The 21,943-nt window shown below is 38.6% G+C and overlaps 2 protein-coding genes and 1 non-coding gene across 3 annotated transcripts in view; 2 read left to right on the forward strand and 1 right to left on the reverse strand.

Moving 5' to 3' along the window:
• Positions 1 to 753: 753 nt before the first annotated feature.
• LOC131933201 (U4 spliceosomal RNA) lies at positions 754 to 893 on the forward strand. Its single transcript, XR_009384878.1, has one exon. It is a non-coding gene; the product is annotated as a U4 spliceosomal RNA (small nuclear RNA).
• A 7,860-nt stretch (positions 894 to 8,753) lies between these two features.
• Positions 8,754 to 13,940, forward strand: LOC131933200 (uncharacterized). The gene is made up of 3 exons (XM_059289995.1): positions 8,754 to 8,971; positions 9,614 to 9,688; positions 11,090 to 13,940. The coding sequence occupies exons 1-3, from the start codon at positions 8,968 to 8,970 to the stop codon at positions 12,001 to 12,003; spliced, it is 993 nt and encodes a 330-aa protein (XP_059145978.1). The 5' UTR covers positions 8,754 to 8,967; the 3' UTR covers positions 12,004 to 13,940.
• A 4,368-nt stretch (positions 13,941 to 18,308) lies between these two features.
• Positions 18,309 to 21,943, reverse strand: part of LOC131933199 (uncharacterized) — a 6,745-nt gene continuing 3,110 nt past the window's right edge. Inside the window, exons 7-8 of the mRNA XM_059289994.1 lie at positions 19,599 to 19,695; positions 18,309 to 18,768 (exon numbers count right to left, since the gene is read on the reverse strand). Of these exons, the coding sequence (XP_059145977.1) occupies positions 18,647 to 18,768; positions 19,599 to 19,695 (219 nt within the window). The 3' untranslated portion in view covers positions 18,309 to 18,646. The remainder of the gene's footprint in view (positions 18,769 to 19,598; positions 19,696 to 21,943) is intronic.

Consider the following 21,943-nt stretch of genomic DNA (forward strand, 5'->3'; position numbering starts at 1 on the left):
CTTTCAATTTATACTGTGTATGTAAAAAAAAAGAGAAAACTACAAAAATTGACTTCACTTAAGTTTTATATTGATTCACTCAACCTTGAGTCATTATTGAATGATAATGTCCGTTTGTTAAGTTTAAGATGGTTTTATTCTCTGTTGCATAGAACGTTGCACCCCCTCTCCTTCAAGATAACTAAGCCTTACTGTTACAATTCAAATACATATATGCACACTAAATAGCAGTGTGTTCTTTAACTGAAGGAATATGTTTAGTAAACAATATAGTGAAAAAAAATTTAAAATTGGCAGAAGGGTATTTTATTTATTTATTTATTTATTTTTTCCTGTTTACAATACTACACTAAGACAGCCTTTTGGTTAATACGCTGATACAATCTTAACAAAATATGGAAGTCTTTTCTCTTTATTCCATTCTTAAATGACACACATATACACAATATCTGGGGGTTTAATAGAGGCTACATTTTTAAAACAATGGGACATAACTACGTTTTATGTAACGTTAATTTCCCTTGTATTCGTTTACCAAATTGTCTCATATTTCATTCAAATGACAGTTTTTGCATCAAAATAATATATAAACGCAAATATATTCTAATAATAAAAAGTAATTTATTAATACATTATATTATATGCTATTATTTTCTTATATTCCACTAAAACAAAAATTTATTAAATGATTTATTTAAACACGTTGAACCATAGTGATCTGACAGAAATGTTTATGGTGAATGATTTCTCTGTATCTTTGCGCAGTGGCGGTACCATAGCCAATGAGGTTTTACCGAGGCGTGGTTATTGCTAGTTGAAAAACTATTCCCAATACCCCGCACAGACGACCTTCACTGGTCGGCTCGTGCAATTTTTAACGGCTCTTTCGGGAGCTTAACATGCTCAAATGAAATGATTGGAAAGAATATTTTGATTCATCAATTGTACATAATTGTATATGCGGTTGATATTATATTATGCATATGAGTGCAATACTTTCTAGTGTAAAAAAAATTACACACTATTTGATATCACTTATCTTTTATATATTCAACTCTAGCTTACGTAACAAAAACCGAGCTATTAAAAAAAAAATAATTTCTGTGTATTCGCCGCATCCAGTGGCGTAGCCAGGATCGTCTCAAGGAAAGGGGGGTTTTCAATTTTACCCGGAACGACCTTTCGATTTGCACACCCCCTAAAACTTTCGATTTGCACCCCCCTCATACTTTTTATACTTTTTCATACTTTTTATATATACCGAGGGGTCTATGTGTGTGTGGGGGGGGGGGGGGGGGTGGGGTTATAACCCCCATAACCCCCCCTGTCTACGCCACTGGCCGCATCCCCCTGAGGACAGCGCATGGGGCGGCCGCTCACCCCACACTACCCTAGCTACGCCTCTGGTAATGCAACGGTTCAATGGTTCAGCCTGCTGCTTTGAGCTAGTAGTTCATAATTTACAAACGACCTCATCAAGGTTATAACAGCACGTACCTGAGTACAAGGAAAACAATATCGGGAATACCCCGGATGATCAAACTTTAAAACCATGACCCAAATAAACACGCGTTCATGATTTTGCGCTTCTAGAGTTTTGAATTTCGTTGCAGGGGGCAGAGCTTTGGTGGGGTTGGGGGGAAGGGGTTGGGTTGTATAGGGGCATCGAATTCAATGGAACTGCAAATAAAAAAGTAGGCTTATGCAGGTGATGCAGCATATTTTTCGTACCCTACGTAACAACGAAGCGGTTTCGAAATTCTTGGTAACTGCACCTAAGATGTAAATAAGAAATCCTTGAGCCTCCGAACCCAACTTAACTCATATATGTATAAATATAATATATAAATTATATATATATATATATATATATATATATATTTACATACATATACATGCATATATATATATATATATATATATATATATATATATAGGCCTTGATATATATATATATATATTATATATATATATATATATATATATATATATATATATATATATGTGTGTGTGTGTGTGTGTGTGTATATGTGTTACACCCTTCACCTACCTCCACCCATCACGAAACAAAACATTTATCGATTCCCATTACCCGAGACACGTGCTGGTTGTTTATTACAACTTTTGAGCATAAGTGAAGCGCCACACACAAGTCCCGACCACGAGTGACATGCGCGTGAAACCAGACGTAAACAGTGGGGTGGACAGCTTGGTAACATATGCTTTGGGTGGGATTTTTCAACAACAAGATTTGTAAAATAATTACTTTGTTTTGTTCCCTAGTTTGTGCTTAAAAAAAAAAAAACAAAAAAAAAAAACAAACAAACAAACAAGAAAAAACCCACATAACGTTATAAATAAATTTTAGCTTAGAATTTGGAATGAGTTTGTTATCGTGTCTCAATGCCAATATAAGAATAGTCTAGACACGTAAGCAGAGTTTCTTTCAGACCCCCCCTATTGATTTATACGAAATATAATTTATTTTGAAAATATATACTTTTATCAGTGTCAGCCCCGGTCCCCGGAAATTTCAAGTGTCCCCCCCCCTCGAAGAAAAAAGTCTGAAAGAAACACTGTTCATACTCTTTAGCTCAAGCTTTGCCGTCCACCAAACCAAGCTCTGATAGGCTTTAAGACCGGGGGCCCATTGTCCACCTAACTATGATAAGCCGTGTCTAAAGACGGTGGGCCCATTTTCCACCTAACTATGATAAGCCTTGTCTAAAGACGGTGGGCCCATTGTCCACCTAACTATGATAAGCCTTGTCTAAAGACGGTGGGCCCATTGTCCACCTAACTATGATAAGCCTTGTCTAAAGACGGTGGGCCCATTGTCCACCTAACTATGATAAGCCTTGTCTAAAGACGGTGGGCCCATTGTCCACCTAACTATGATAAGCCTTGTCTAAAGACGGTGGGCCCATTGTCCAGCTAACTATGATAAGCCTTGTCTAAAGACGGTGGGCCCATTGTCCACCTAACTATGATAAGCCTTGTCTAAAGACGGTGGGCCCATTGTCCACCTAACTATGATAAGCCTTGTCTAAAGACGGTGGGCCCATTGTCCACCTAACTATGATAAGCCTTGTCTAAAGACGGTGGGCCCATTGTCCACCTAACTATGATAAGCCTTGACTAGGGACGGTGGGCCCATTGTCCACCTAACTATGATAAGCCTTGTCTAAAGACGGTGGGCCCATTGTCCACCTAACTATGATAAGCCTTGTCTAAAGACGGTGGGCCCATTGTCCACCTTACTATGATAAGCCTTCACTAGGGACGATGGGCCCATTGTCCACTTATGATAAGCCTTGACTAAAGACGGTGGGCCCATTGTCCACCTAACTATGATAAGCCTAGACTACAGACGGTGGGCCCATTGTCCACCTAACTACGATAAGCCTTGACTAGCGACGGCGGGCCCATTGTCCACCTAACTAAGCCTAGACTACAGACGGTGGGCCCATTGTCCACCAAACTAAGTCTTGACTACAGACGGTGGGCCCATTTTCCACCTAACTAAGCCTTGACTAGCGACGGCGGGCCCATTGTCCACCTAACTAAGCCTAGACTACAGACGGTGGCCCATTGTCCACCTAACTAAGTCTTGACTACAGACGGTGGGCCCATTTTCCACCTAACTAAGCCTTGACTCAAGACGGTGGTCCCATATCCACCTATCTAAGGCTTTACTAAAGACGGTGGGCCCAATGTCCACCTAACTATGATAAGCCTAGACTACAGACGGTGGGCCCATTGTCCACCTCACTATAACAAGCCTTGACTAAAGACGGTGGGCCCATTGTCACCTAACTATGATAAGCCTTGACTACAGACGGTGGGCCCATTGTCCACCTCACTATAACAAGCCTTGACTAAAGACGGCGGGCCCATTGTCCAACTAACTAAGATAAGCCTTGTCATTGTCCACAACTAGCCCTATTCGTATCCTCATTGCAGTAACGAATATATTTCTAGGAAATGTTTGTGTACTATAAATAAATTTGCGGAATTCCCGTTTCCTTGGTCGAGCCACGTTTTGAGGTCATAAAAAAATAATCCAGTCTTAAGGGTTGGTCGGATGTAGGGTTAAATCAGTCTGGCACAAAAACTACTCTTTAAAAAAATTTGTGGCGTTAGTTTAAAAAAAAAAACGCCTTACTGCGCAGTGGTAGGCTATTTCAAAATATATGACCGGACCATCACAGTTGTAATTTATTTTGAATGTGATAATAGGGGTCGTCCATACTTCACGTCACACTCGTAGGGGGGGGGGGGGGAGGGGGGTGTCCGTAATTTTGAGACGGTGTGTGATGAGTGGTGGGAGTTCAGATGGTGTGACGTCACTTTTTTGCAGTGTAAAAAAGCAAAGCTAGAAATCAGTTTTAGTCGTTTTATCGCGTTTTAGAAAACGGTTTTAATAAATTGTAATAGGTTGATCAAAATACTGTATGTTGACTGAGTTTCTGACAAGATTAAAAAAAAAAATATCGATGTTTTAAGGAAAATTCAACTGCAATTTTGAGGGGGGGGGGTTGTAGACGGATGGTGTGACGTCATTTACGGGGCGGGGGGGGGGGGGGGGTCTGGTTTTTTGTGTCGACGTGTGGAGGGGAGGGGGGTGAGGTAAAAATCGTCAAAAAAGCGTGACGTCATATATGGATGACCCCTTTTATAAACTACAACAAAAACATGAACGGTGACCAGACTAACCACATTATCTTTTGTTATATAAGGCTATGTAAGTAATTCTAGCAACATGAAGATAAGAGAATCGGTAATTAAAAAAAAATTCTTCTCAGAAGTAGCTTATAGTTTCACTGGTAGGCACAGCCCACCCCCCCCCCCCCCCCCTCGAAGACAGTCTACCGCCCACCCGAACGAAATGATGGAATTTATATAGAAAATATATACTTTTAACAGTGTCCGCCCCCCCCCCCCCCCACCTAAAATTTTAGTCCGCCCCCCCCCTAAAATTTCAAGTGTTCCCCCGCAGAAAAAAGTCTGTACCCCCCCCTCCCCCAACAAAATATAATTTATCTAGAAAATATACACTTTTACCAGTGTCTCCCCCTAGCCGAAAGTCCCCTCCCCCATAACCCCTAAGAAATACGTTTCAAAGGATCAGTAGATTTTTGCAAGTGGGCTCCCATAATATTTTAACATTTTAAAATATAAACTCAAAATTTTAATCGAAATCACAGACATATAAATGACGTCGCCACTTTAGAGCGAGAAATGGGTGCGTGGTTATTTAAGCCTTGTATGATAATTTAGGACAAAGTTTTGGGGCGGATGGGGATGGTATAGGAACACTGGCGTAGCGAGGTCGGGTGTCACCCGGTGCGGCACTTAATGGTGTCATCCCACCCACCCCTCCCAAAGGCGTAGCGACTCTTCCCGGGGACAAACTTTCAATTTTCGATTAGCCACCCCCCCCCCTCGAAATTTTAATTTGCACCCCCCCCCCCTCAAACCTTTCGATTTGCACTCCTCCCCCCCTTCAAATTTTTCTCTATATATTTTACTATTTTTTGCCTTGGTGTCACCCCCCCCCCCCCCCCCCCCCTAAATGGTTGTCACACGGTGCGGTCCGCACCCTCGCCCCCCCCCCCCTCGCTACTCCTCTGTATAGGAAAATGTGTGTATGCTGGAAAAGTAATTAGAACATAATTCAACAATAATATGTGGAGCTTATCTCGCACGCCGATAACTTTCGTACAACTGATTTAACACGGTGGCACGGAAAACAGTTAAACACTTTGTTTTCGTTCGTGAAGGCTGAGGGGTTTTTCAAGGGAAGTAATGAAGAAATGCTGTATTGATTTAAGATTCCGAAGTAGGCCTACTGTTGTTTTAAACGATGAGATAAAGATAGGCATATAGAAACGATAAAGCTGATATCTTTGGAAGAAAATTAAGAGACGCAATTACACTAAAATTTACACTTCGTGAAATTTATGTGTGGAGAGTTAGTTTATGTTTTCAAGGGACCGTCCATGGGGGGGGGGGGGGGTCGTCCATAAAAAGACGTCACACTCGTAGGGGGGAGGGGGATCCGTAATTTTTGTGACGGTGTGTGATGTGGGGGAGGGGGGTTACGATGGTGCGACGTCACACTTTTGCATTATAAAAAACAATGTTTAGAAAACGAATTTTAGACGCTTTTTCGCGTTTTAGAAAACTGTTTTAATAAATTTTAATAGGAATTTATTAAAATACTGTATTTTGACAGAGTTTCAGACTTTGGAAAAATATCGATGGTTTTAAAAAAAAAATTCAACAGCGATTTTGAGGGGGGGGGGGGGTGTATGCTGAGGTGTGACGTCATTTTAGGAGGGGGGGTTGGTTTTTTGTGACGATGTGTGACAGAGGGGAGGGGGGAGGTAAAAATCGTCAAAAAAGCGTGACGTAATTTATGGATGACACCATAAATAAAAGGCATTTTTAGGCCCCTGGGGTGATGTGTGTGTGTGTGTGTGTGTGGGGGGGGTGAGAATCGTTCAGAATTAGTTGACAATGCACGTGACATTACTTTCTCATTTTATATAGTCATTTTTAAAAATAAAACTGAATTTTAACTTATTAACTTAATTAAATTACACTTTCTCACTTTACAAAATGTTACAGTCACGAGTTTGCTAAGAGTCACGAGTCCCCCACCCCCCCCACCCCTAACCCCCATTGAGTTACTGTAGCAGACACCGTATCAAGTTTTATAATCAGCGGCGTAACTTTTCAATGACATCGTAACACTTAACGTAACTTTCATAGTGGCTAGTTTGTTGACGTGACTCGCGTAGTGTTAGAAACACTTGAATGGGAGACTTGTTGACGGATGTGGTGGTGATGTCATGTCTCGTGAGAGTGTGACCACTTCTACAAACACAAGCACACAATCAAGCACACACACATACCCACAAATACACACTCACACACACAATCTCTCTTACACATGCACACTCTATCTCTCTCACACACACGCACACATAAACACATACACTATCTTGTCTCTCTGTCAAACACACATCCACACACACATAGACAGCATAAGGATCATAAATACAAACACAGACAACTCTATCACATTATCAGGTTGTAAATTGTCCCCTTACTTCTCTGTCCCTTCTGTTTTCTTTAGTAATGTCGGATCCCCCCCCCCCACCCCTCCTTCCCCGCGTGTGGACGTCATAAATAGATGACCCCTAACCTAATACCGTAGCAGGAAAATATAAAACATTCAGGTGACTCGTGAACCCGTCTCTACTCCATCTGAAATACAGCCTCACTCGTCTTTTTTATGGGTAATGGACCGTATCGCTCATTTGTATTGACTTAAGGATGTGTGTATAGTGTGGTGTGTGTGTGTGTGTTGGCTAAACAGTGTGTGTGTATGTGTTGGTTAACGTGTGTGTGTGCGTGTGTGTTGATTAAAGTGTGTGTGTGTGTGTGTGTTGGTTAAAGTGTGTGTGTGTGTATGTGTTGGTTAAAGTGTGTGTGTGCGTGTTGATTAAAGTGTGTGTATGTGTTGGTTAAAATGTGTGTGTGCGTGTTGGTTAAAGTGCTGGGTGTGTGTGTGTGTTGGTTAAAGTGTGTGTGTGTGTATGTGTTGGTTAAAGTGTGTGTGTGTGCGTGTTGATTAAAGTGTGTGTATGTGTTGGTTAAAGTGTGTATGTGTTGGTTAAAGCGTGTGTGTGTGTGTTGGTTAAGTGTGTGTGTGTGTGTATGTGTTGGCTAAACAGTGTGTGTGCGCGTGAATTGAGAAAGTGTTCAGCCCAGGTCTAGAATTACACCCCACTCAATCCTCCCCGCCCCACCTCTACATCTGCTGCAGTTTACACCTCAGCAACCAACTCGCGCCCCATGTAGGGGAGATCACTGATGGTGGTGTTGATGTTGTTGAGCAGTACGTAGGTCAAGGCCATCTCTCAAATTATGCCTTTTTTTTAATAACTAGCCGGCACAATACGACGAGCCAACGAAGACGGGTCAAAGTCATAAATAGACATTTCCTCGGCTATAAATAGTGGAATCCCGGATTTAATTGGGTACGACGTTTCGAGTTAGGGAACATTGAATAAGGCTCTGTTAATACAGATTTGGAAATCCAAAGTGGTTGCTTATTCTTGATGTCATTTGCAAGGCAAGTTTTTTTTTTTTTCATTTAGTTAACTAAATGATAAATGTAGAGATTGCGTTAAAATATTTATAATTAATTACATAATGTTTAAAAAGCTATTAATAACACAGTTGAACGTTTGAAATCTGGATACATTAGATAAAGGGGATAAGCAAATGCTGAAGAGGGCTTAAATTTTTAAACGACGCGTTTTTGTAAAAATAAATAAATAAATCATTGTTGAAATGAATGAAAACGTTCAATCAACTATGTAAATATAACAAATTGTTGTTTTGTTTATTGATGTTAGCATTTCTGAAAAAAACCTATTTAGTATGTACTTTATTTTTTTTTTAGAAGACGAAGTCGTGTAAAAATAATTATATAAAAATATAGATATATATAAATAAAACAGCCATCCCAATTTTAGAAATACAAAAATATTATCTTCTTCTTCGTTCTTGATAAGTGTTGAAAGTGATGGAGATTTATCTGCCAGTGGGTTTGAACTCGAGACTTATTTTCAAATTTATCAACGTGATCTTTTTGCCGACTCGACCACGCCTCTAACACAATAAAGGATACGTGTTTCAGCCTGTATTTCTTTTTAGATTTTCTTCCATAGCCTTTGTCCAACCAAGAACAAGCTACAAGGCAGCAGTTGATTGATTTTTGGAGTTGTCTCCGCTAGAAGAGTGGCTCATCTGCCCGAGGTTTCGAGCTCGACACTTTTCGGTTTGGCAACCATGAGCTTTACCGACTTGACCACAAATAGTCAATAAATTATTTTTCCTCTTTTTCAGACCTAGGAGAAATCCAAAGTGAATACTAGCAAGCTCTCAATCATGGGTAACATTTTTTAAAATCTCAAATTTAACTAGCTTTACTATAATGTGTTCTGTACACTTTATCTACAGGCGCAGGTCCATTGTCCCAAAAAAAAAAAAACAACAACAAAACAACAACATGCGTCCTGTGTTCAAATACTGATCGTACTAAGAGTTTTTTTTTCGTTTTTAGGGGGGGGGGGGTAGATGGAGGTGGGGACGGCGTGGCCTAGCGGTAGAGAGCTAGACTGCTAAACCGAGTCGCGAGTTCGAATCCGGGTTCAAATCAGTGAAACGTCCCTGGGTCCACCCAGCTCTGATGGGTACCTAACTTACGATAGGGAAACAAAGGCGACTGGGCATAGTGTTGACCACATTATCACTTCATATGCCGAGAGGTCAATGAATCAGATGAACTCTACTTGGGCACGAATGGGATTAAGAAGAAGAGTTGAGTTTTAACTTGCCGTTCATGAATGTCGGGTAAATGGACGATTTCTAACTCATTTGGGTCACCAGATCTAAAAATAAACACCCGACTATCACAGAATTTATTGCCACCAGCCGGATAGAATAACTCACATACACATTTCAAGTGGCATTAACCCCCCCCCCCCGTATATGCACGCAATCTTAACTTCGTTTAATGAAAATTTAATTTCAGAAATTACAAGGCGTGATAAAAAGAACGCTAATGAAGAGGATGATAATAAAATTATATATCTCGGACCTTTTATAGGTAAGTTATTGGTAATGTTATCTCTATTGTGTAACATGTAACATAGCACGATAGTAAAATATTGTTGGTATGTAGATAGTTTTAATGTTTCAAAGATGTTTACACCAGTGCATGGGACGGAGTGGTCGAATGGTAGAGTGTCTGTCTTGTTTCTAGCCCGAAAGTCTCGAACTCGGATCTCAGTCCGGACTTGTAAAAGTAAGACGTCCCTGAATCCACCCAGCTCTGATGGGTACCTGACTTGAGTTGGGGAATTTTAAAAGCGTCTGGGCATGGTGCTGAGCACCAGGGGCGTAGCGAGGGGGGGGGGGTTGCAGGTGCGGACCGCACCTGGTGACACCATTTAGGGGGGTGACACCAAGGCAAAAAATAGCAAAATATATAGAGAAAAACTTGAGGGGGGGGGGGGGTGCAAATCGAAAGTTTGAGGAGGGGGGCTGCAAATCGAAAACTTGAGGGGGGGGGGGGGGGTGCAAATCAAAAGTTTGAGGGGGGGGGCGCAAATCGAAAACTTGAAAGTTTGTCCCCGGGTAGGGTCGCTACGCCTCTGGGGGGTGACACCATTAAGTGCCGCATCGGGTGACACCCGACCTCGCTACGCTATTGCTGAGCACTTTATCCCTTCAAATGCTGAGGTCGAAAAACGTAATGCATCTATCAGTCTAAAGAGAAACGCTACTAGATCTTTTATACATCCATATCGTCATCAAAGTACATTTTACGTTATTTTTTAGCTTTTATACAAAGATTAAAACCCTTGAATTTAGTTCCTGTTGTAGACAATACACGGGATTTTAAATAGAACTTTGTAATACTGGAGTAACGTCTACTCTTTTCGTATAGGTAGAGCCTTGGAATCTACGATCTAAGCGCTATCATCAGTTTATCGTGTTACTAATTATTACGTCCCTTGTATTGGGTATATTGTAGTTACGTCCCTTGTATACTCAGTGTTTACCTGTGTGTTAGTTAACTACAGACAGAGCCAGAGACAAGACGTGTCGTTTATGCTGTTTATAATAATAAAATACCAAGGTTAAATCTTCTTTTTCATTCTTAATTTTAGTGTGGAAGGGATCCCCTCCAACACAATTAAGTATACGTTTCAACCGGTTATCCGCCATTAAGGCCATTGATTCCGATTTCAGTCTTCTTTTATTTTTGGATTTGCTTCCATAGCCTTTGTCCTACCAAGAACAAACTACAAGGCAGCAGTTGTTTGATTTTGGAGTTGTCTCTCCTAGAAGAGTGGCTGTCCCCAGCTAACGAGCCTCATCTACCCGAGGGTTCGAACTCGAGACTTTTCGGGTTAGCCACCATGAGCTTTACCGTCTTGACCACGCCTGTGTTTAAGTAATTTAACACATTGTTACATCAATGAATTACTGTTTTCATCCCCAGGGGTGCACGAGGTCTCCTCTGGCCCTGCGGCAGAAGGGGGTTTCATCCGATTTGTCTTCGGCTGCCACAAAAGCCACAACGGCTACATCGCTGCGGAGACGTTTACACTGAACCACCTCCCCAGTAGATATCGCGACCATGAACTTTTCCAGCTGATCCAGGTCATCTCGTTTTTAACAGTAAGAGTCGACGTGTCCTATACCAGTAATAAGAGACCAGTCTACTACGAGGGGACGACACGTCCGTATCCGTACAGCGAAGAGAGGGGCCAGACGAAATGTCGGACAGGTACCGGGAGGGTGGGGACGGTGTGGAGGTACACGGAAAAGGACAACCGCTCGTGCGTGTGCAGTTCGTGTAAGAACTCACCCACCCCGAAAAAAGAGTGGGGGTTGATCCGGGTTATTACGGCTGTGCATGTCGTGTACGATAAGGATGAAGCTCTCCATGCTGTATGTCGGTTCGGGTTTAACTCTATTCAAAGCCCGGAGATTATTATGGAAGGTGTTGATATGGAGCGCGCGGACGTCACGGACGACCGGTGTCACCTGTCATGCGTGACCCACGATTTAGAACTGCTAGACCGGATGAGGAAGAACTGGTCCAGGTACCCGCCGCTGCACGCCAAGGTGTGCAAGAAGTTCGACACCCCGGATGACAAGCTCACTGTCATCGTGTCCCACCCTCACGGTTGCATCAAGTACATCTCCCTGGGGGTGTGGGCGATTCGTGAAGAAAGGGGCGAGTCCTCCCCCGGGCACCCCTACGCCACGTACACCTACAACGCCCCCACCTGCCCCGGGTCGAGCGGCGCCACCGTCTACATCATGGGCCGGAAGTGGGGTCTGTGGTACAACCAGATACACAGCGGGTACAACGGTACTAACAACTTCAGCGGAAACGGATGTGACTAGATGACCATTTTGGCCTGTGAATGTATCCTCTGGAAATTTTAACGTTGCTAGGGACGCCGAATGTCAACACAAAGCGCGAGTTTCTCATTGAAGGTAGTGGGCACTAGAATGACGCTTATACTGTTTAACATTGTAGTTGAATGCGGTATTTGAGATATGTTCGCAGTAGCTGACCAAACAGATGATTTCAAACGGTGTAAAGATAAATTCGACAATGAGAATCAGGACAGTTAGAAAATTACAATGACTAAATGGCGAAGAGAAATTTGACAATGAGAAACAGGACAAAGACAAACTGGACAATGACAAATTGGACAATGACAAATTGGACAATAACAAACTGGACAATAACAAACTGGACAGTGACAAAACTGGACAATGATAAACAGAACAATGACAAACTGGACAATGACAAATTGGACAATGACAAACTGGACAATGAGAAACTCGACAATTACAAACTGGACAATGATAAACAGAACAATGACAAACTGGACAATTACAAACTGGACAATGACAAACTGGACAATTACAAACTGGACAATGACAAACTGGACAGTGACAATCTGAACAATGACAAATATGGCAATGACAAACTTGACAATGATAAACTGGACAATGACAAACTGCACAATCAGAAACTGGACATGACAAACTGGACAATGACAATCTAGACAATCAGAAGCTGGACATGCCAAACTAGACAATGACAAACTCGACAATGACAAACTGGACATGGATAAACTGAACAATGACAAACTTAAGTCAGCGATTTGTCTTCTTAATTAATTTTAATTTATGAGGGGATTTACTTCAACACAATTGATTATTATTTGTCTTTCGTATTAAGAACCATATCACCAGTCGACTCCGATTTCAGCCCGATTTTCTTTCTGAATTTACTTCATCGCGTTTGCACACCTAAACACAATGTGAAGAGTTTGTTTCATTTTAAGAGTTTTACTCGTCTTCATGAGGTTTTGATCTAAACAAGTATCAACACATTTTTAATCAATCAAATGTTTTAAAGTTAGAATTGTATCTTTTTGTTTAGGAGAACGGAAAACAGTAAAGAAAGCTCTATATTCACTTTAAAATGAAGCTATTGTAAAATAATTTTTATTCATAACAAATGTAATTAATAAAGGTAGAAGGTTTTAGTGCTTAAATTAGAATAAAATAAGTTTCTTATAATATATAAACCGTACATTCTAGACTAAGATGCTATTGCAAATTAAAAGATCTTAAAAAAGATTGCAATGACAAATAACTTTGTTTGTTTTAATTATTTTTTATGTATTTTATTTAAATTTAAAAATGGTTCTGGAACTTATGTTTGATTTGTTTCCCTTGAAAACATTAACATTTTTAGATGCTAAGGAGCGAAAAAAATAATATTCAATCTTAAAACTTACTTTTCAATATTCAATCTTAAAACTTATTTTTCATCACATACTGGCATTTAAAAAAATGTTACGTGTCAAATGTGAATTTGCACAAAAATTTACTTCTTTTGTGTGTGGTTGGGAGAATCGAACTTGTAGTACATTGTTCTGCTAGTATGTGATCTAATTTTTTTCAATTGATTACTTACGTTGAAAAAAAAACTGTTTCACAAATGCGACGTATGATGTTTTATTTGCATTATTCTTTGTGAGAATGTTTAATATTAATGGTCAAATGCTGAAAATAATTTTAATGTATGCTGTACTTGTTAGTGATAACGGGTGTATATTTATTTGTAAGTTTTATTTTCATAGGTATTTTTTTTATGTTAAGTATGAATTATTTCACATTTTAAATTTGTGAAACATGTGTTGTTGTTACATTGATTTATAGAATTTTGTCAATTCTCCATAAGGAAATCAGCAATAAAATTATTTCTGTAAACTAAATATTATCTTTTGGTTCATACTACTTGTATCCACGATTTTAAAAGCGATACTGATCATAAAATACATTAGGATAAGCATTTATTTTTTAGCTGTTTTTATGTTTGTTTTATTTTAGGCTTAGCTCAATAGTTAAGAAGCTAATAAAGTAAAGTTTCCCTTTCAAACCTGACCTAGGCATATGAAGAGATAGTTAGGTCAGCACAATGCCCAGCCGCTTTTACTTTCCCTAACGTGAGTTAGGTACCCATCAGAGTTGGGTGGACTCAGGGACGGGCTACTGACATTAACCCGGATTCGAACTCGAGACTTACGGGTTAGCAGTCCAGCTCTCTACCGCTAAACCACTCCGTCCCATTCTAATAAAGCTAATAAAGTGGGACAATCTAATTATTTTCAATTGCAAAATTGAAGGGGGGCACTTGAAATTTTCGGGGGGGGGGGGGGGTAGACTTTTTTTTGGGGGGACGGGGGACGGACACTGTTAAAAGTATATATTTTCTATAAAAATTTCATTTCGTTCGGGTGGGGGGGGGGGGGGGGGGGGGTGTACGGTATACTTTCTTCGGGGGGGGGGGGATGCCTGGAAGAAACTGATCGTGTTTTGGCCGCTTGCATTCTGTTTATATGTACGTGTGTGCGTGCGCGTGAAGAGATGCCTGGAAGAAACTCAAAACGAGACAACTGAGATTCCTTTGCTCATTTAACAATTTACAAATAAATGTAGCTGCTAGAATTACATATTTTCTATTCGAATTTTCAAGAGTGTTTTTTACAATTAAGGCTGTTTATTTGAGTTTACATCAGAAAATATTTTTTCCTAAATGCGATGCTACTACTTATGACGGATGTAGGCCGGGGGGGGGGGGGGGGGTGACCATAAATGACGTCACGCTTTGTTGACGATTTTTACCCCCCCCCCCCTGCCTTCCGTCACACATGTCACAAAAGCCAGACCTGCCTCCTAAAATGACGTCACACCTGAGCCTACAACCCGCCCCCCCCCCCCACCTCGAAATTGCAGTTTTTCTTAAAATACGATATTTTTTCCAAAATCTTGTCTGAACTCTGTCGACATAGCGTATTTTAATCAATTCCTATTACAATTTATTACAACAGTTTTCTAAAACGCGAAATAACGCCTGAAATTCGTTTTCTAGCGTTAGGAAAAGTCAAAGTGGCTAGGCATAATACTGACCACACTGCTGAGGTCATAGAACATTTGTGCTCTACTTCACCTGCCACATTGTGTGGTGTCAAAATGCATCTTTTTTCTTACCATACGGAAAAAAATTCGTTTTCTACTTGTGCAGATTCTGTTATATTTATTTTTTATTCCGCCTCTTATGATGGTGTTTCGTACCCCACAGCTGTGATGTGATTTAGAGGGAGGTATCTAAATAAAACCAGTCTGAGATGATTTTGTGTTTAACTCCCTTTAAACATCAACCTAATTTGGAAACGTCGTAATGTAATTTAGAGGGAGGTAACTAAATAAAATCCAGTTTTGCGTTTATCTCCCTTTAAAAATCAACGATGGCAATAAAACCTTTAGCCTTGTGAATCTCTCAATTTCTATGCAATGATAATTAATAACCTTAATTGTGTGAGCCAGGTAAAATTAGTGATTAGTACTCCAAGGTTTTAAAATTATTTCCGTGTAAATTTTAAAACAGGAAAATTTTTTTTTTTCTTGTTATGTGTATGTGTTTTTTTTTTTTAAGTTACGTTGCTTTCGATTTTCAGTTTAATGATTATGAAAGTAGGTTAATAAACACAACTTGGACAGGGAGGCAACTAAATATAATGCAGTTGTGAGTTGTTTTTACATTTACCTCCCTATATAAAAAATCAACAAAGGCGCTAAAAATGAAGCATTGTGGATCTATTCTTTGATAATAAAAAACTTGATTATATCAGCAATGACATTTCAATTAAAATTAGTACTCCAAGATTTTGTTTATTTCCTTGCAAATTTTGAAACAGGAAAGTCTTTTTTTCTTGTTGTGTGTGTGTGTGTGTGTTTTTTTTTAATAACAGTCTTTTAATTTTCAGTACATGAAATATGAAGGCTTAATAAACCAACATATCTCAGGAAAATGACCGACTTTTTACTTGCTTATTAGCCATGAAATCAACTCTTAACTTACAAAGCTGAAGTGTTTTTATTTAGGCTTTTATGGTAAACTGTTTTGAGCCTAATAGTAATTATTGTAATTGTATAATACATTTTATATAACAAGGCAGTGGTAAATTGATTAAAAATATTGTTTTTTTTAAAATCATGCAATGTAACAGGCCTTACATTTTTACAATAAATATTATAAATGGGAGGTTTACATATTATGCTGTGGCCAAAGGAATGTATAAACTCTGCCATCCGTCTTATTAAATCCCATGCTTATCTCTCTTTTTTTTAAACAGCTACATAAAAAGTGCTAAAAAGACAACTTTTAATAAACTAATTCCATCAGAGCTTATCCGAACATGATAATCAAGAATTTCACCTTAAAGCAGGTATTGAAAGAAAAAAAAGTCAAGCTTTAAGTTCATTTATTTTTCAAGCAGCAATATATTTTTATTCAGCAACAAAACACCAAAATAAATTAACAAAATGCTCCTAAGAACAATTATTAAAAAATGAAATAAAAATGTAAATAGATAATAAAACAAATAATTGTTTCTATCAAAGGACATATAGACATTTAGCAACTATAAAAAAAAAACCCCACAAATTTACTCTATCTGTAATTAAATAAATAATCAGTTATTTGACTCAACTAACAAACATGATAAATTATATATAAGAACCTATTTCACAGGAAAGCTAAAAACAATACTTCAGTTTATGAAAGATGAATTAAAGATTCATCTATCATAATGCTCCTTGGACCTAGTGATCCATTAGCAGATGAAGTAGAGTTAATATGTTTCTTGACATAGGCACATGAAGAGAAGGTGTGGTCAGCACTTTGGCCAGACACCTTTACTTGCCCTAACATGAGTTAGGTACCCATTTGAGCAGGGTGGACTCAGGGACGTTCTATTGACTTGGACCTAAATTCTAACTCAAGACTTTCGGGTTAGCAGCCCAGCGCTCAACCGCTTTGGCCACACCATCTAATTGATATTAATCCAATGAGGAAAACAATGAATGATCTATCTGGGGCTGACCTCACAGCATATTTGACATATTAGTCAACACTGTTTACAGTACAGCTTAACAGACTTATCATAAAACACATACAAAATAAACACACACAAAAAATTGTCAATTTATAACACAAAATTTTATCACAGCAATGCTTACAACTTTCTTATATAATTATTATGTTACAACAACTTATAGGTTTTTTAAAAAAAAAAAAACCCACTCGTAATTGTAATTAAATTTATTTAAAGTAATATAAATCAACAGCTAAATGTCAAATGAGAAAAGACACTGAACCATTTACTCACTCAGCAAACGTCTTGTGACTATTCTTGCGCAATGAAATATCAAGCTTTTTTTAACAAAAGTGGGAAAAAGTAGATTCAATAATATTTTTTCCTCAATGACTTAAAAGTAAATTAGGGCTTTTATAGTTATTATCTAACATTATTTCAGTGGCAATTTAAAAAAAATGTTTTGTTCACAGGTGGTGAAAAAGTGGTTAGATTAACATTATTTTCACACAATAAGAATGTGAGGACTGCCATGTTTTAAATTACCTAAAACAAATCTATCAGTATTTTGTGTTTTAATTTAAGTTTTTAAAAATTATATAATAAAATAATGTCTAATAATATGATTGCAGAAAATTGAAAAAGATTTATACTCAGAAAAGACCAGCAATTTGTAAATTATTGAAGATTTCCAATGTTGATTAAAAGGATTTTTTTTTTTTAAATTAAATCAAAGCATAATAAATGAGCAATAGTGTGAAATGCTGTGCTAAAACAAAAGTAAGTATATAGAGAATGTGGACAACCCTAATGCACACTCCAAGAGATACATGTTACTGTTATTAGAGAAGAAATTTAATTCCTGACTGTTCTCAAACACTCAAAAAATGAAAGAAGAAAAAAAAAAACTTTATTTTTTAGAAATAATATTAAATATAGGAGCTGTTAAACTAGTATGTAAAACAACAACCCTAGAAAAATGGCGTAAAGGAAAGATACAGTCTTTATTTTATAAGTGAGTTATCATGACTTAATATTCAAAGTTAGTAAAAATTTAAAGAAAGAAATATAATTAAAATTTTCAAAAACCTGGAAAAAAATCTCTTACTCTTATACAACTGACTTTAAATCAACAAAGTATTAGGAATAGATTGTGCCCCATTTACGAAATTATGATTTTAAGCTGCATCCTTGTGTGTATCTTTTTATGACGCCTCGTGAACGCCGATTGTGCCAAACGCATGCCACAGTCATCATCCCAAGTGTATGGCTTATCCTCCTTGTGGGTCCTCTCGTGGAGCGTCAAGCATGACTTACCTGAACGAATTGGAGCAGTGCTCACACACGAAGGGTTTTTCTCCCGTGCGATGCATCTTATGTTTCCTGAGTGTGGACGGCTGGCAGAATTCTCCGCCGCACTCCTCACAATCATACAACTTCTCATACAACTGTGTGACTTCAGCACCCTCTGAGAACGGAATCCTTTCCCACAAAATTCACATTCAAACGACGCTTCCCCCGTGTGTTTCATCGTGTGTTCGTTGAAGTGACCTTTCCTGGAGAAGAATCTGCCAAAAACATCACATTTACTTTAGAGTGTTTCTAATGTTCACTAAGCCCACATATGATGATATTCCGTCTTCAACGACTCCACATTGTGATGTTGATACAATGACTTCATCTCCAGCCATCAGTAAGAAAATACCGCCTGCAAAATTTAAAACATTATTTAAACGATCAACACGAAATTTAGTGCACCTTCAGATTATTTTGATTCGACACTTCAACGATTAACTCCGGAGTTTCAGTCCATTATTAGGTCTCTAGTTACAGACTTAACACAGATTTGCCTCTCTTTTGCCAATACCATACCGATCTCTTCTTCTTCGCTTTTATTTTTTTTGCTTAATTTATAATGTTTCCTCCAACAGAATTAAATATAACGTGTAAACATGTTATGCGCCATATTATTATGGTTCATTGACTACAATTTGGGCCTGCTTTTCTTTTGGGATTTGCTTCCCTAGCTTTTGTCCATCCAAGAAAATTTAACAAAGCAGCTGTTGTTTGATTTTAGAGCTATCAGGCCTCATCCGACCCAGTTCTCGCTATAAAGTGCATCAGAAGTTCAACCTGCTGATGTAAGGTAATAGCTCCATCCGTCGATTTGGTATATTTGCTTCCTTTGCCTTTATCCACCCAATAACAAATTAAAAGGCAGCTGTTGTTTTACGCTTTGTGTTTTCCCTGCTCTGGCCTTTTTCCAGAAAATTACAACATTTAGTCGCGTTGGATCTCGGGTTTTAAATATTAACGCACGTGCGAACCCCCCCCCCCCCCCCCCCAACAAATATTTTGCATATTCTATTTGGTGTAACCCCCCCCCCCCCAACTGTTGTAGTATTTTAACTGGATACAACACTGTTCTGACGGTTAGTATTTCGATTTTTAGACTCGGCATTCCAACCCCACAGCCCCCCCCTAAATGTTGACAACCTTTGTCGCCTCCCCACCTTCATACATAATCTTTGGGCTTACCCAGATATGCAGTTTGCTTTTCAAAGAAAGTATGTACTCCCCGCAGTAAGATAGACGTCATTCCTTTACTCTTACACAAAATGTAGTGATAGCACACCTAGAAAAAGAATATGCTGACATATAAATAGAAAAACGTTTACATACACATACGCTTATAAAAATTCACAGACGCACTAACACACTTATAAAAGCACACATTCATACATACACTATATATTTATTATTAAATAAATAAATAAATAAATAAATAAATATATATATATATATAATATATATGTTACGGTCAAAGCCCGAAGTACGGCCAAACCCCGGATTGGCCGGCCAATCCGCGCATTGGCCGGCTCTCTTGGCCAAAGCCCGAAAAACATAGCACTAAGATCGCACTGGCCGGGACGTACTGGCCAAAGTCCGAAGCGCTTAAACTTGACAGCGTATTTTGTACATTGACCGGCCAATGCGCGCACTGGCCGGGATGTCCTGGCCAATGTTCTATCTAGACTAAGTTGTGATCGCATTTTCATTATTCAGGGTGCGTTTTCATTGAGAGTAACGTATTGTTTAGCTCTTGTTTGTATAGCATTCTATATGCAAGTCGACATGGATCAAAAGGGCAGTCAGACCATGAGACAGACATAGCAGATGGCTGTCAAAAGAAAAAAATGTAAATCCATGTTAGTTTCCATATATGGGCTCTCGATAAAATAGTTACTGAGGAAGATCTTGAGAACATTGAACAAGAAATGGAGGTTGCCATAAATGCAACGACATTCTCAGCTAACACATCTGCTGCCGTGGCGGAACGTCCAGACCAGTTGCGTGACAATAATGTGGCCAACAGATTCTATATAGTTTGTGAAAAACATTGTAGTGCAGCTCATTCTTTTGGATCCTGTGGCAACGATATCCATGCTATTTGTGGAATACCCAATGAAGCAGACGAACGGTACGGAGGGAACATTACCTGCAGATTGTGTCACAAAAAACAAGCCATCATGGAATACAGATCAGCAGCTCATACTGGCTTGCAAACTCAAGGTGCTAAGATGCTTAAAACATCAAATACAAAATTTAAAGATGGTGAAGTGGGTGACAATGTACGCATCCGTTTTGCAGATGTTGACAGAGGTCACGGTGATCCCCGAAGCGTGATTGCAGTTGTCATGAGCGCCGAGGGCGGTTTCTACAAATTAGGAACGGAACATGGTGTTCTAAAACAACTGTATGCTAGTAGTGAGTTTTCAATTCTTCACGAAAAACTGCTCTTATTGTCGTCAGTTGGCACTGAGGAAAAATCACTACGAACCATCGCATCTTCACAATCATTGACTGGGGGCCAAGGCTACACTCGCTGCAATTGCACAACTAAGTGCACAACAAATCGCTGCAAGTGTAAAAATAACAAGCTGCTATATCATTCTAAATGCCATAAAAGTTCAACTTGTTGTAACAAATGATGATATTGATAGATTGAGACTATAGTACAATAAAAAATTTGAATGTTTCTGACATTACTTTAATTAATCTAATATATAAAGCTCAGTTCTGTATGTAATGCATATGTTTGTCGTTGGAATTGTATGAATTTAAGTGTTAGAAAATTATCGTGCGCATTTGTCTAAATTTATGAGCTAAAAATTACTATTGAAAGTGTTGGGAAATAATTTTCATTTTTCAAATTATAGTAATAATTGTCGGCATGTTCATTCAACACAAGTTTTAAAAAAATATCATCTTTTACAAAAATTCTAATTATGTCTTTATTTAGTCCTATAGCACTTACTTCCCTTTGATAAATTAGGAAAACAAAATTACTTCCCTTTATAAAACCATTGCATTAGTCGAAAATAATTTACTTTTTAATTACTTTGTTTTGGTGTTGGGAAAAAAAAATAATTACATAATTAGCGGGGATTGATCAAGTGCAAATGTTGTAGGTATTTTACGGATAAGCTTGGAGTATTAAAATTGTTCATCAAATTGAAACAGGCGCGTTCGTTTAAGTGAGTGCAAAAGACTATGAATAAGTTGGGGTACTATAGTCGTTCATTAAGCTAAAACAGGTGATTCCGCCTCGGGCGTTTATGTTCGCGTTAGTGTTTTCTTTGTGTTTAGGTGGGTTTGCGTTAGTGGTTGCGTTTTGATTTGGTTCGTTTTTGTTCTTTCTTTTTTCGTTTTTGTTTGTGTTTTTTTGTTTGGGTTTGTATTTGTGTTTTTGGTTGGTTTTGCGTTTGGATTTGGTTTGTTTTCGTTTGCTTTTTCGTTTTTTTTTTTTTTTTGTTGGTATTGGTGTTTGTGGTTGGGTTTGTTGTTAGGTTTTTGTTTTCGTTTGCTTTTTGTTTGTTTTT

The sequence above is a fragment of the Physella acuta genome, unplaced genomic scaffold (genome assembly GCF_028476545.2).
Source record: "Physella acuta isolate Inbredline_101_S28 unplaced genomic scaffold, ASM2847654v3 ptg002399l, whole genome shotgun sequence".
Taxonomy (NCBI): Eukaryota; Metazoa; Mollusca; class Gastropoda; family Physidae; genus Physella; species Physella acuta.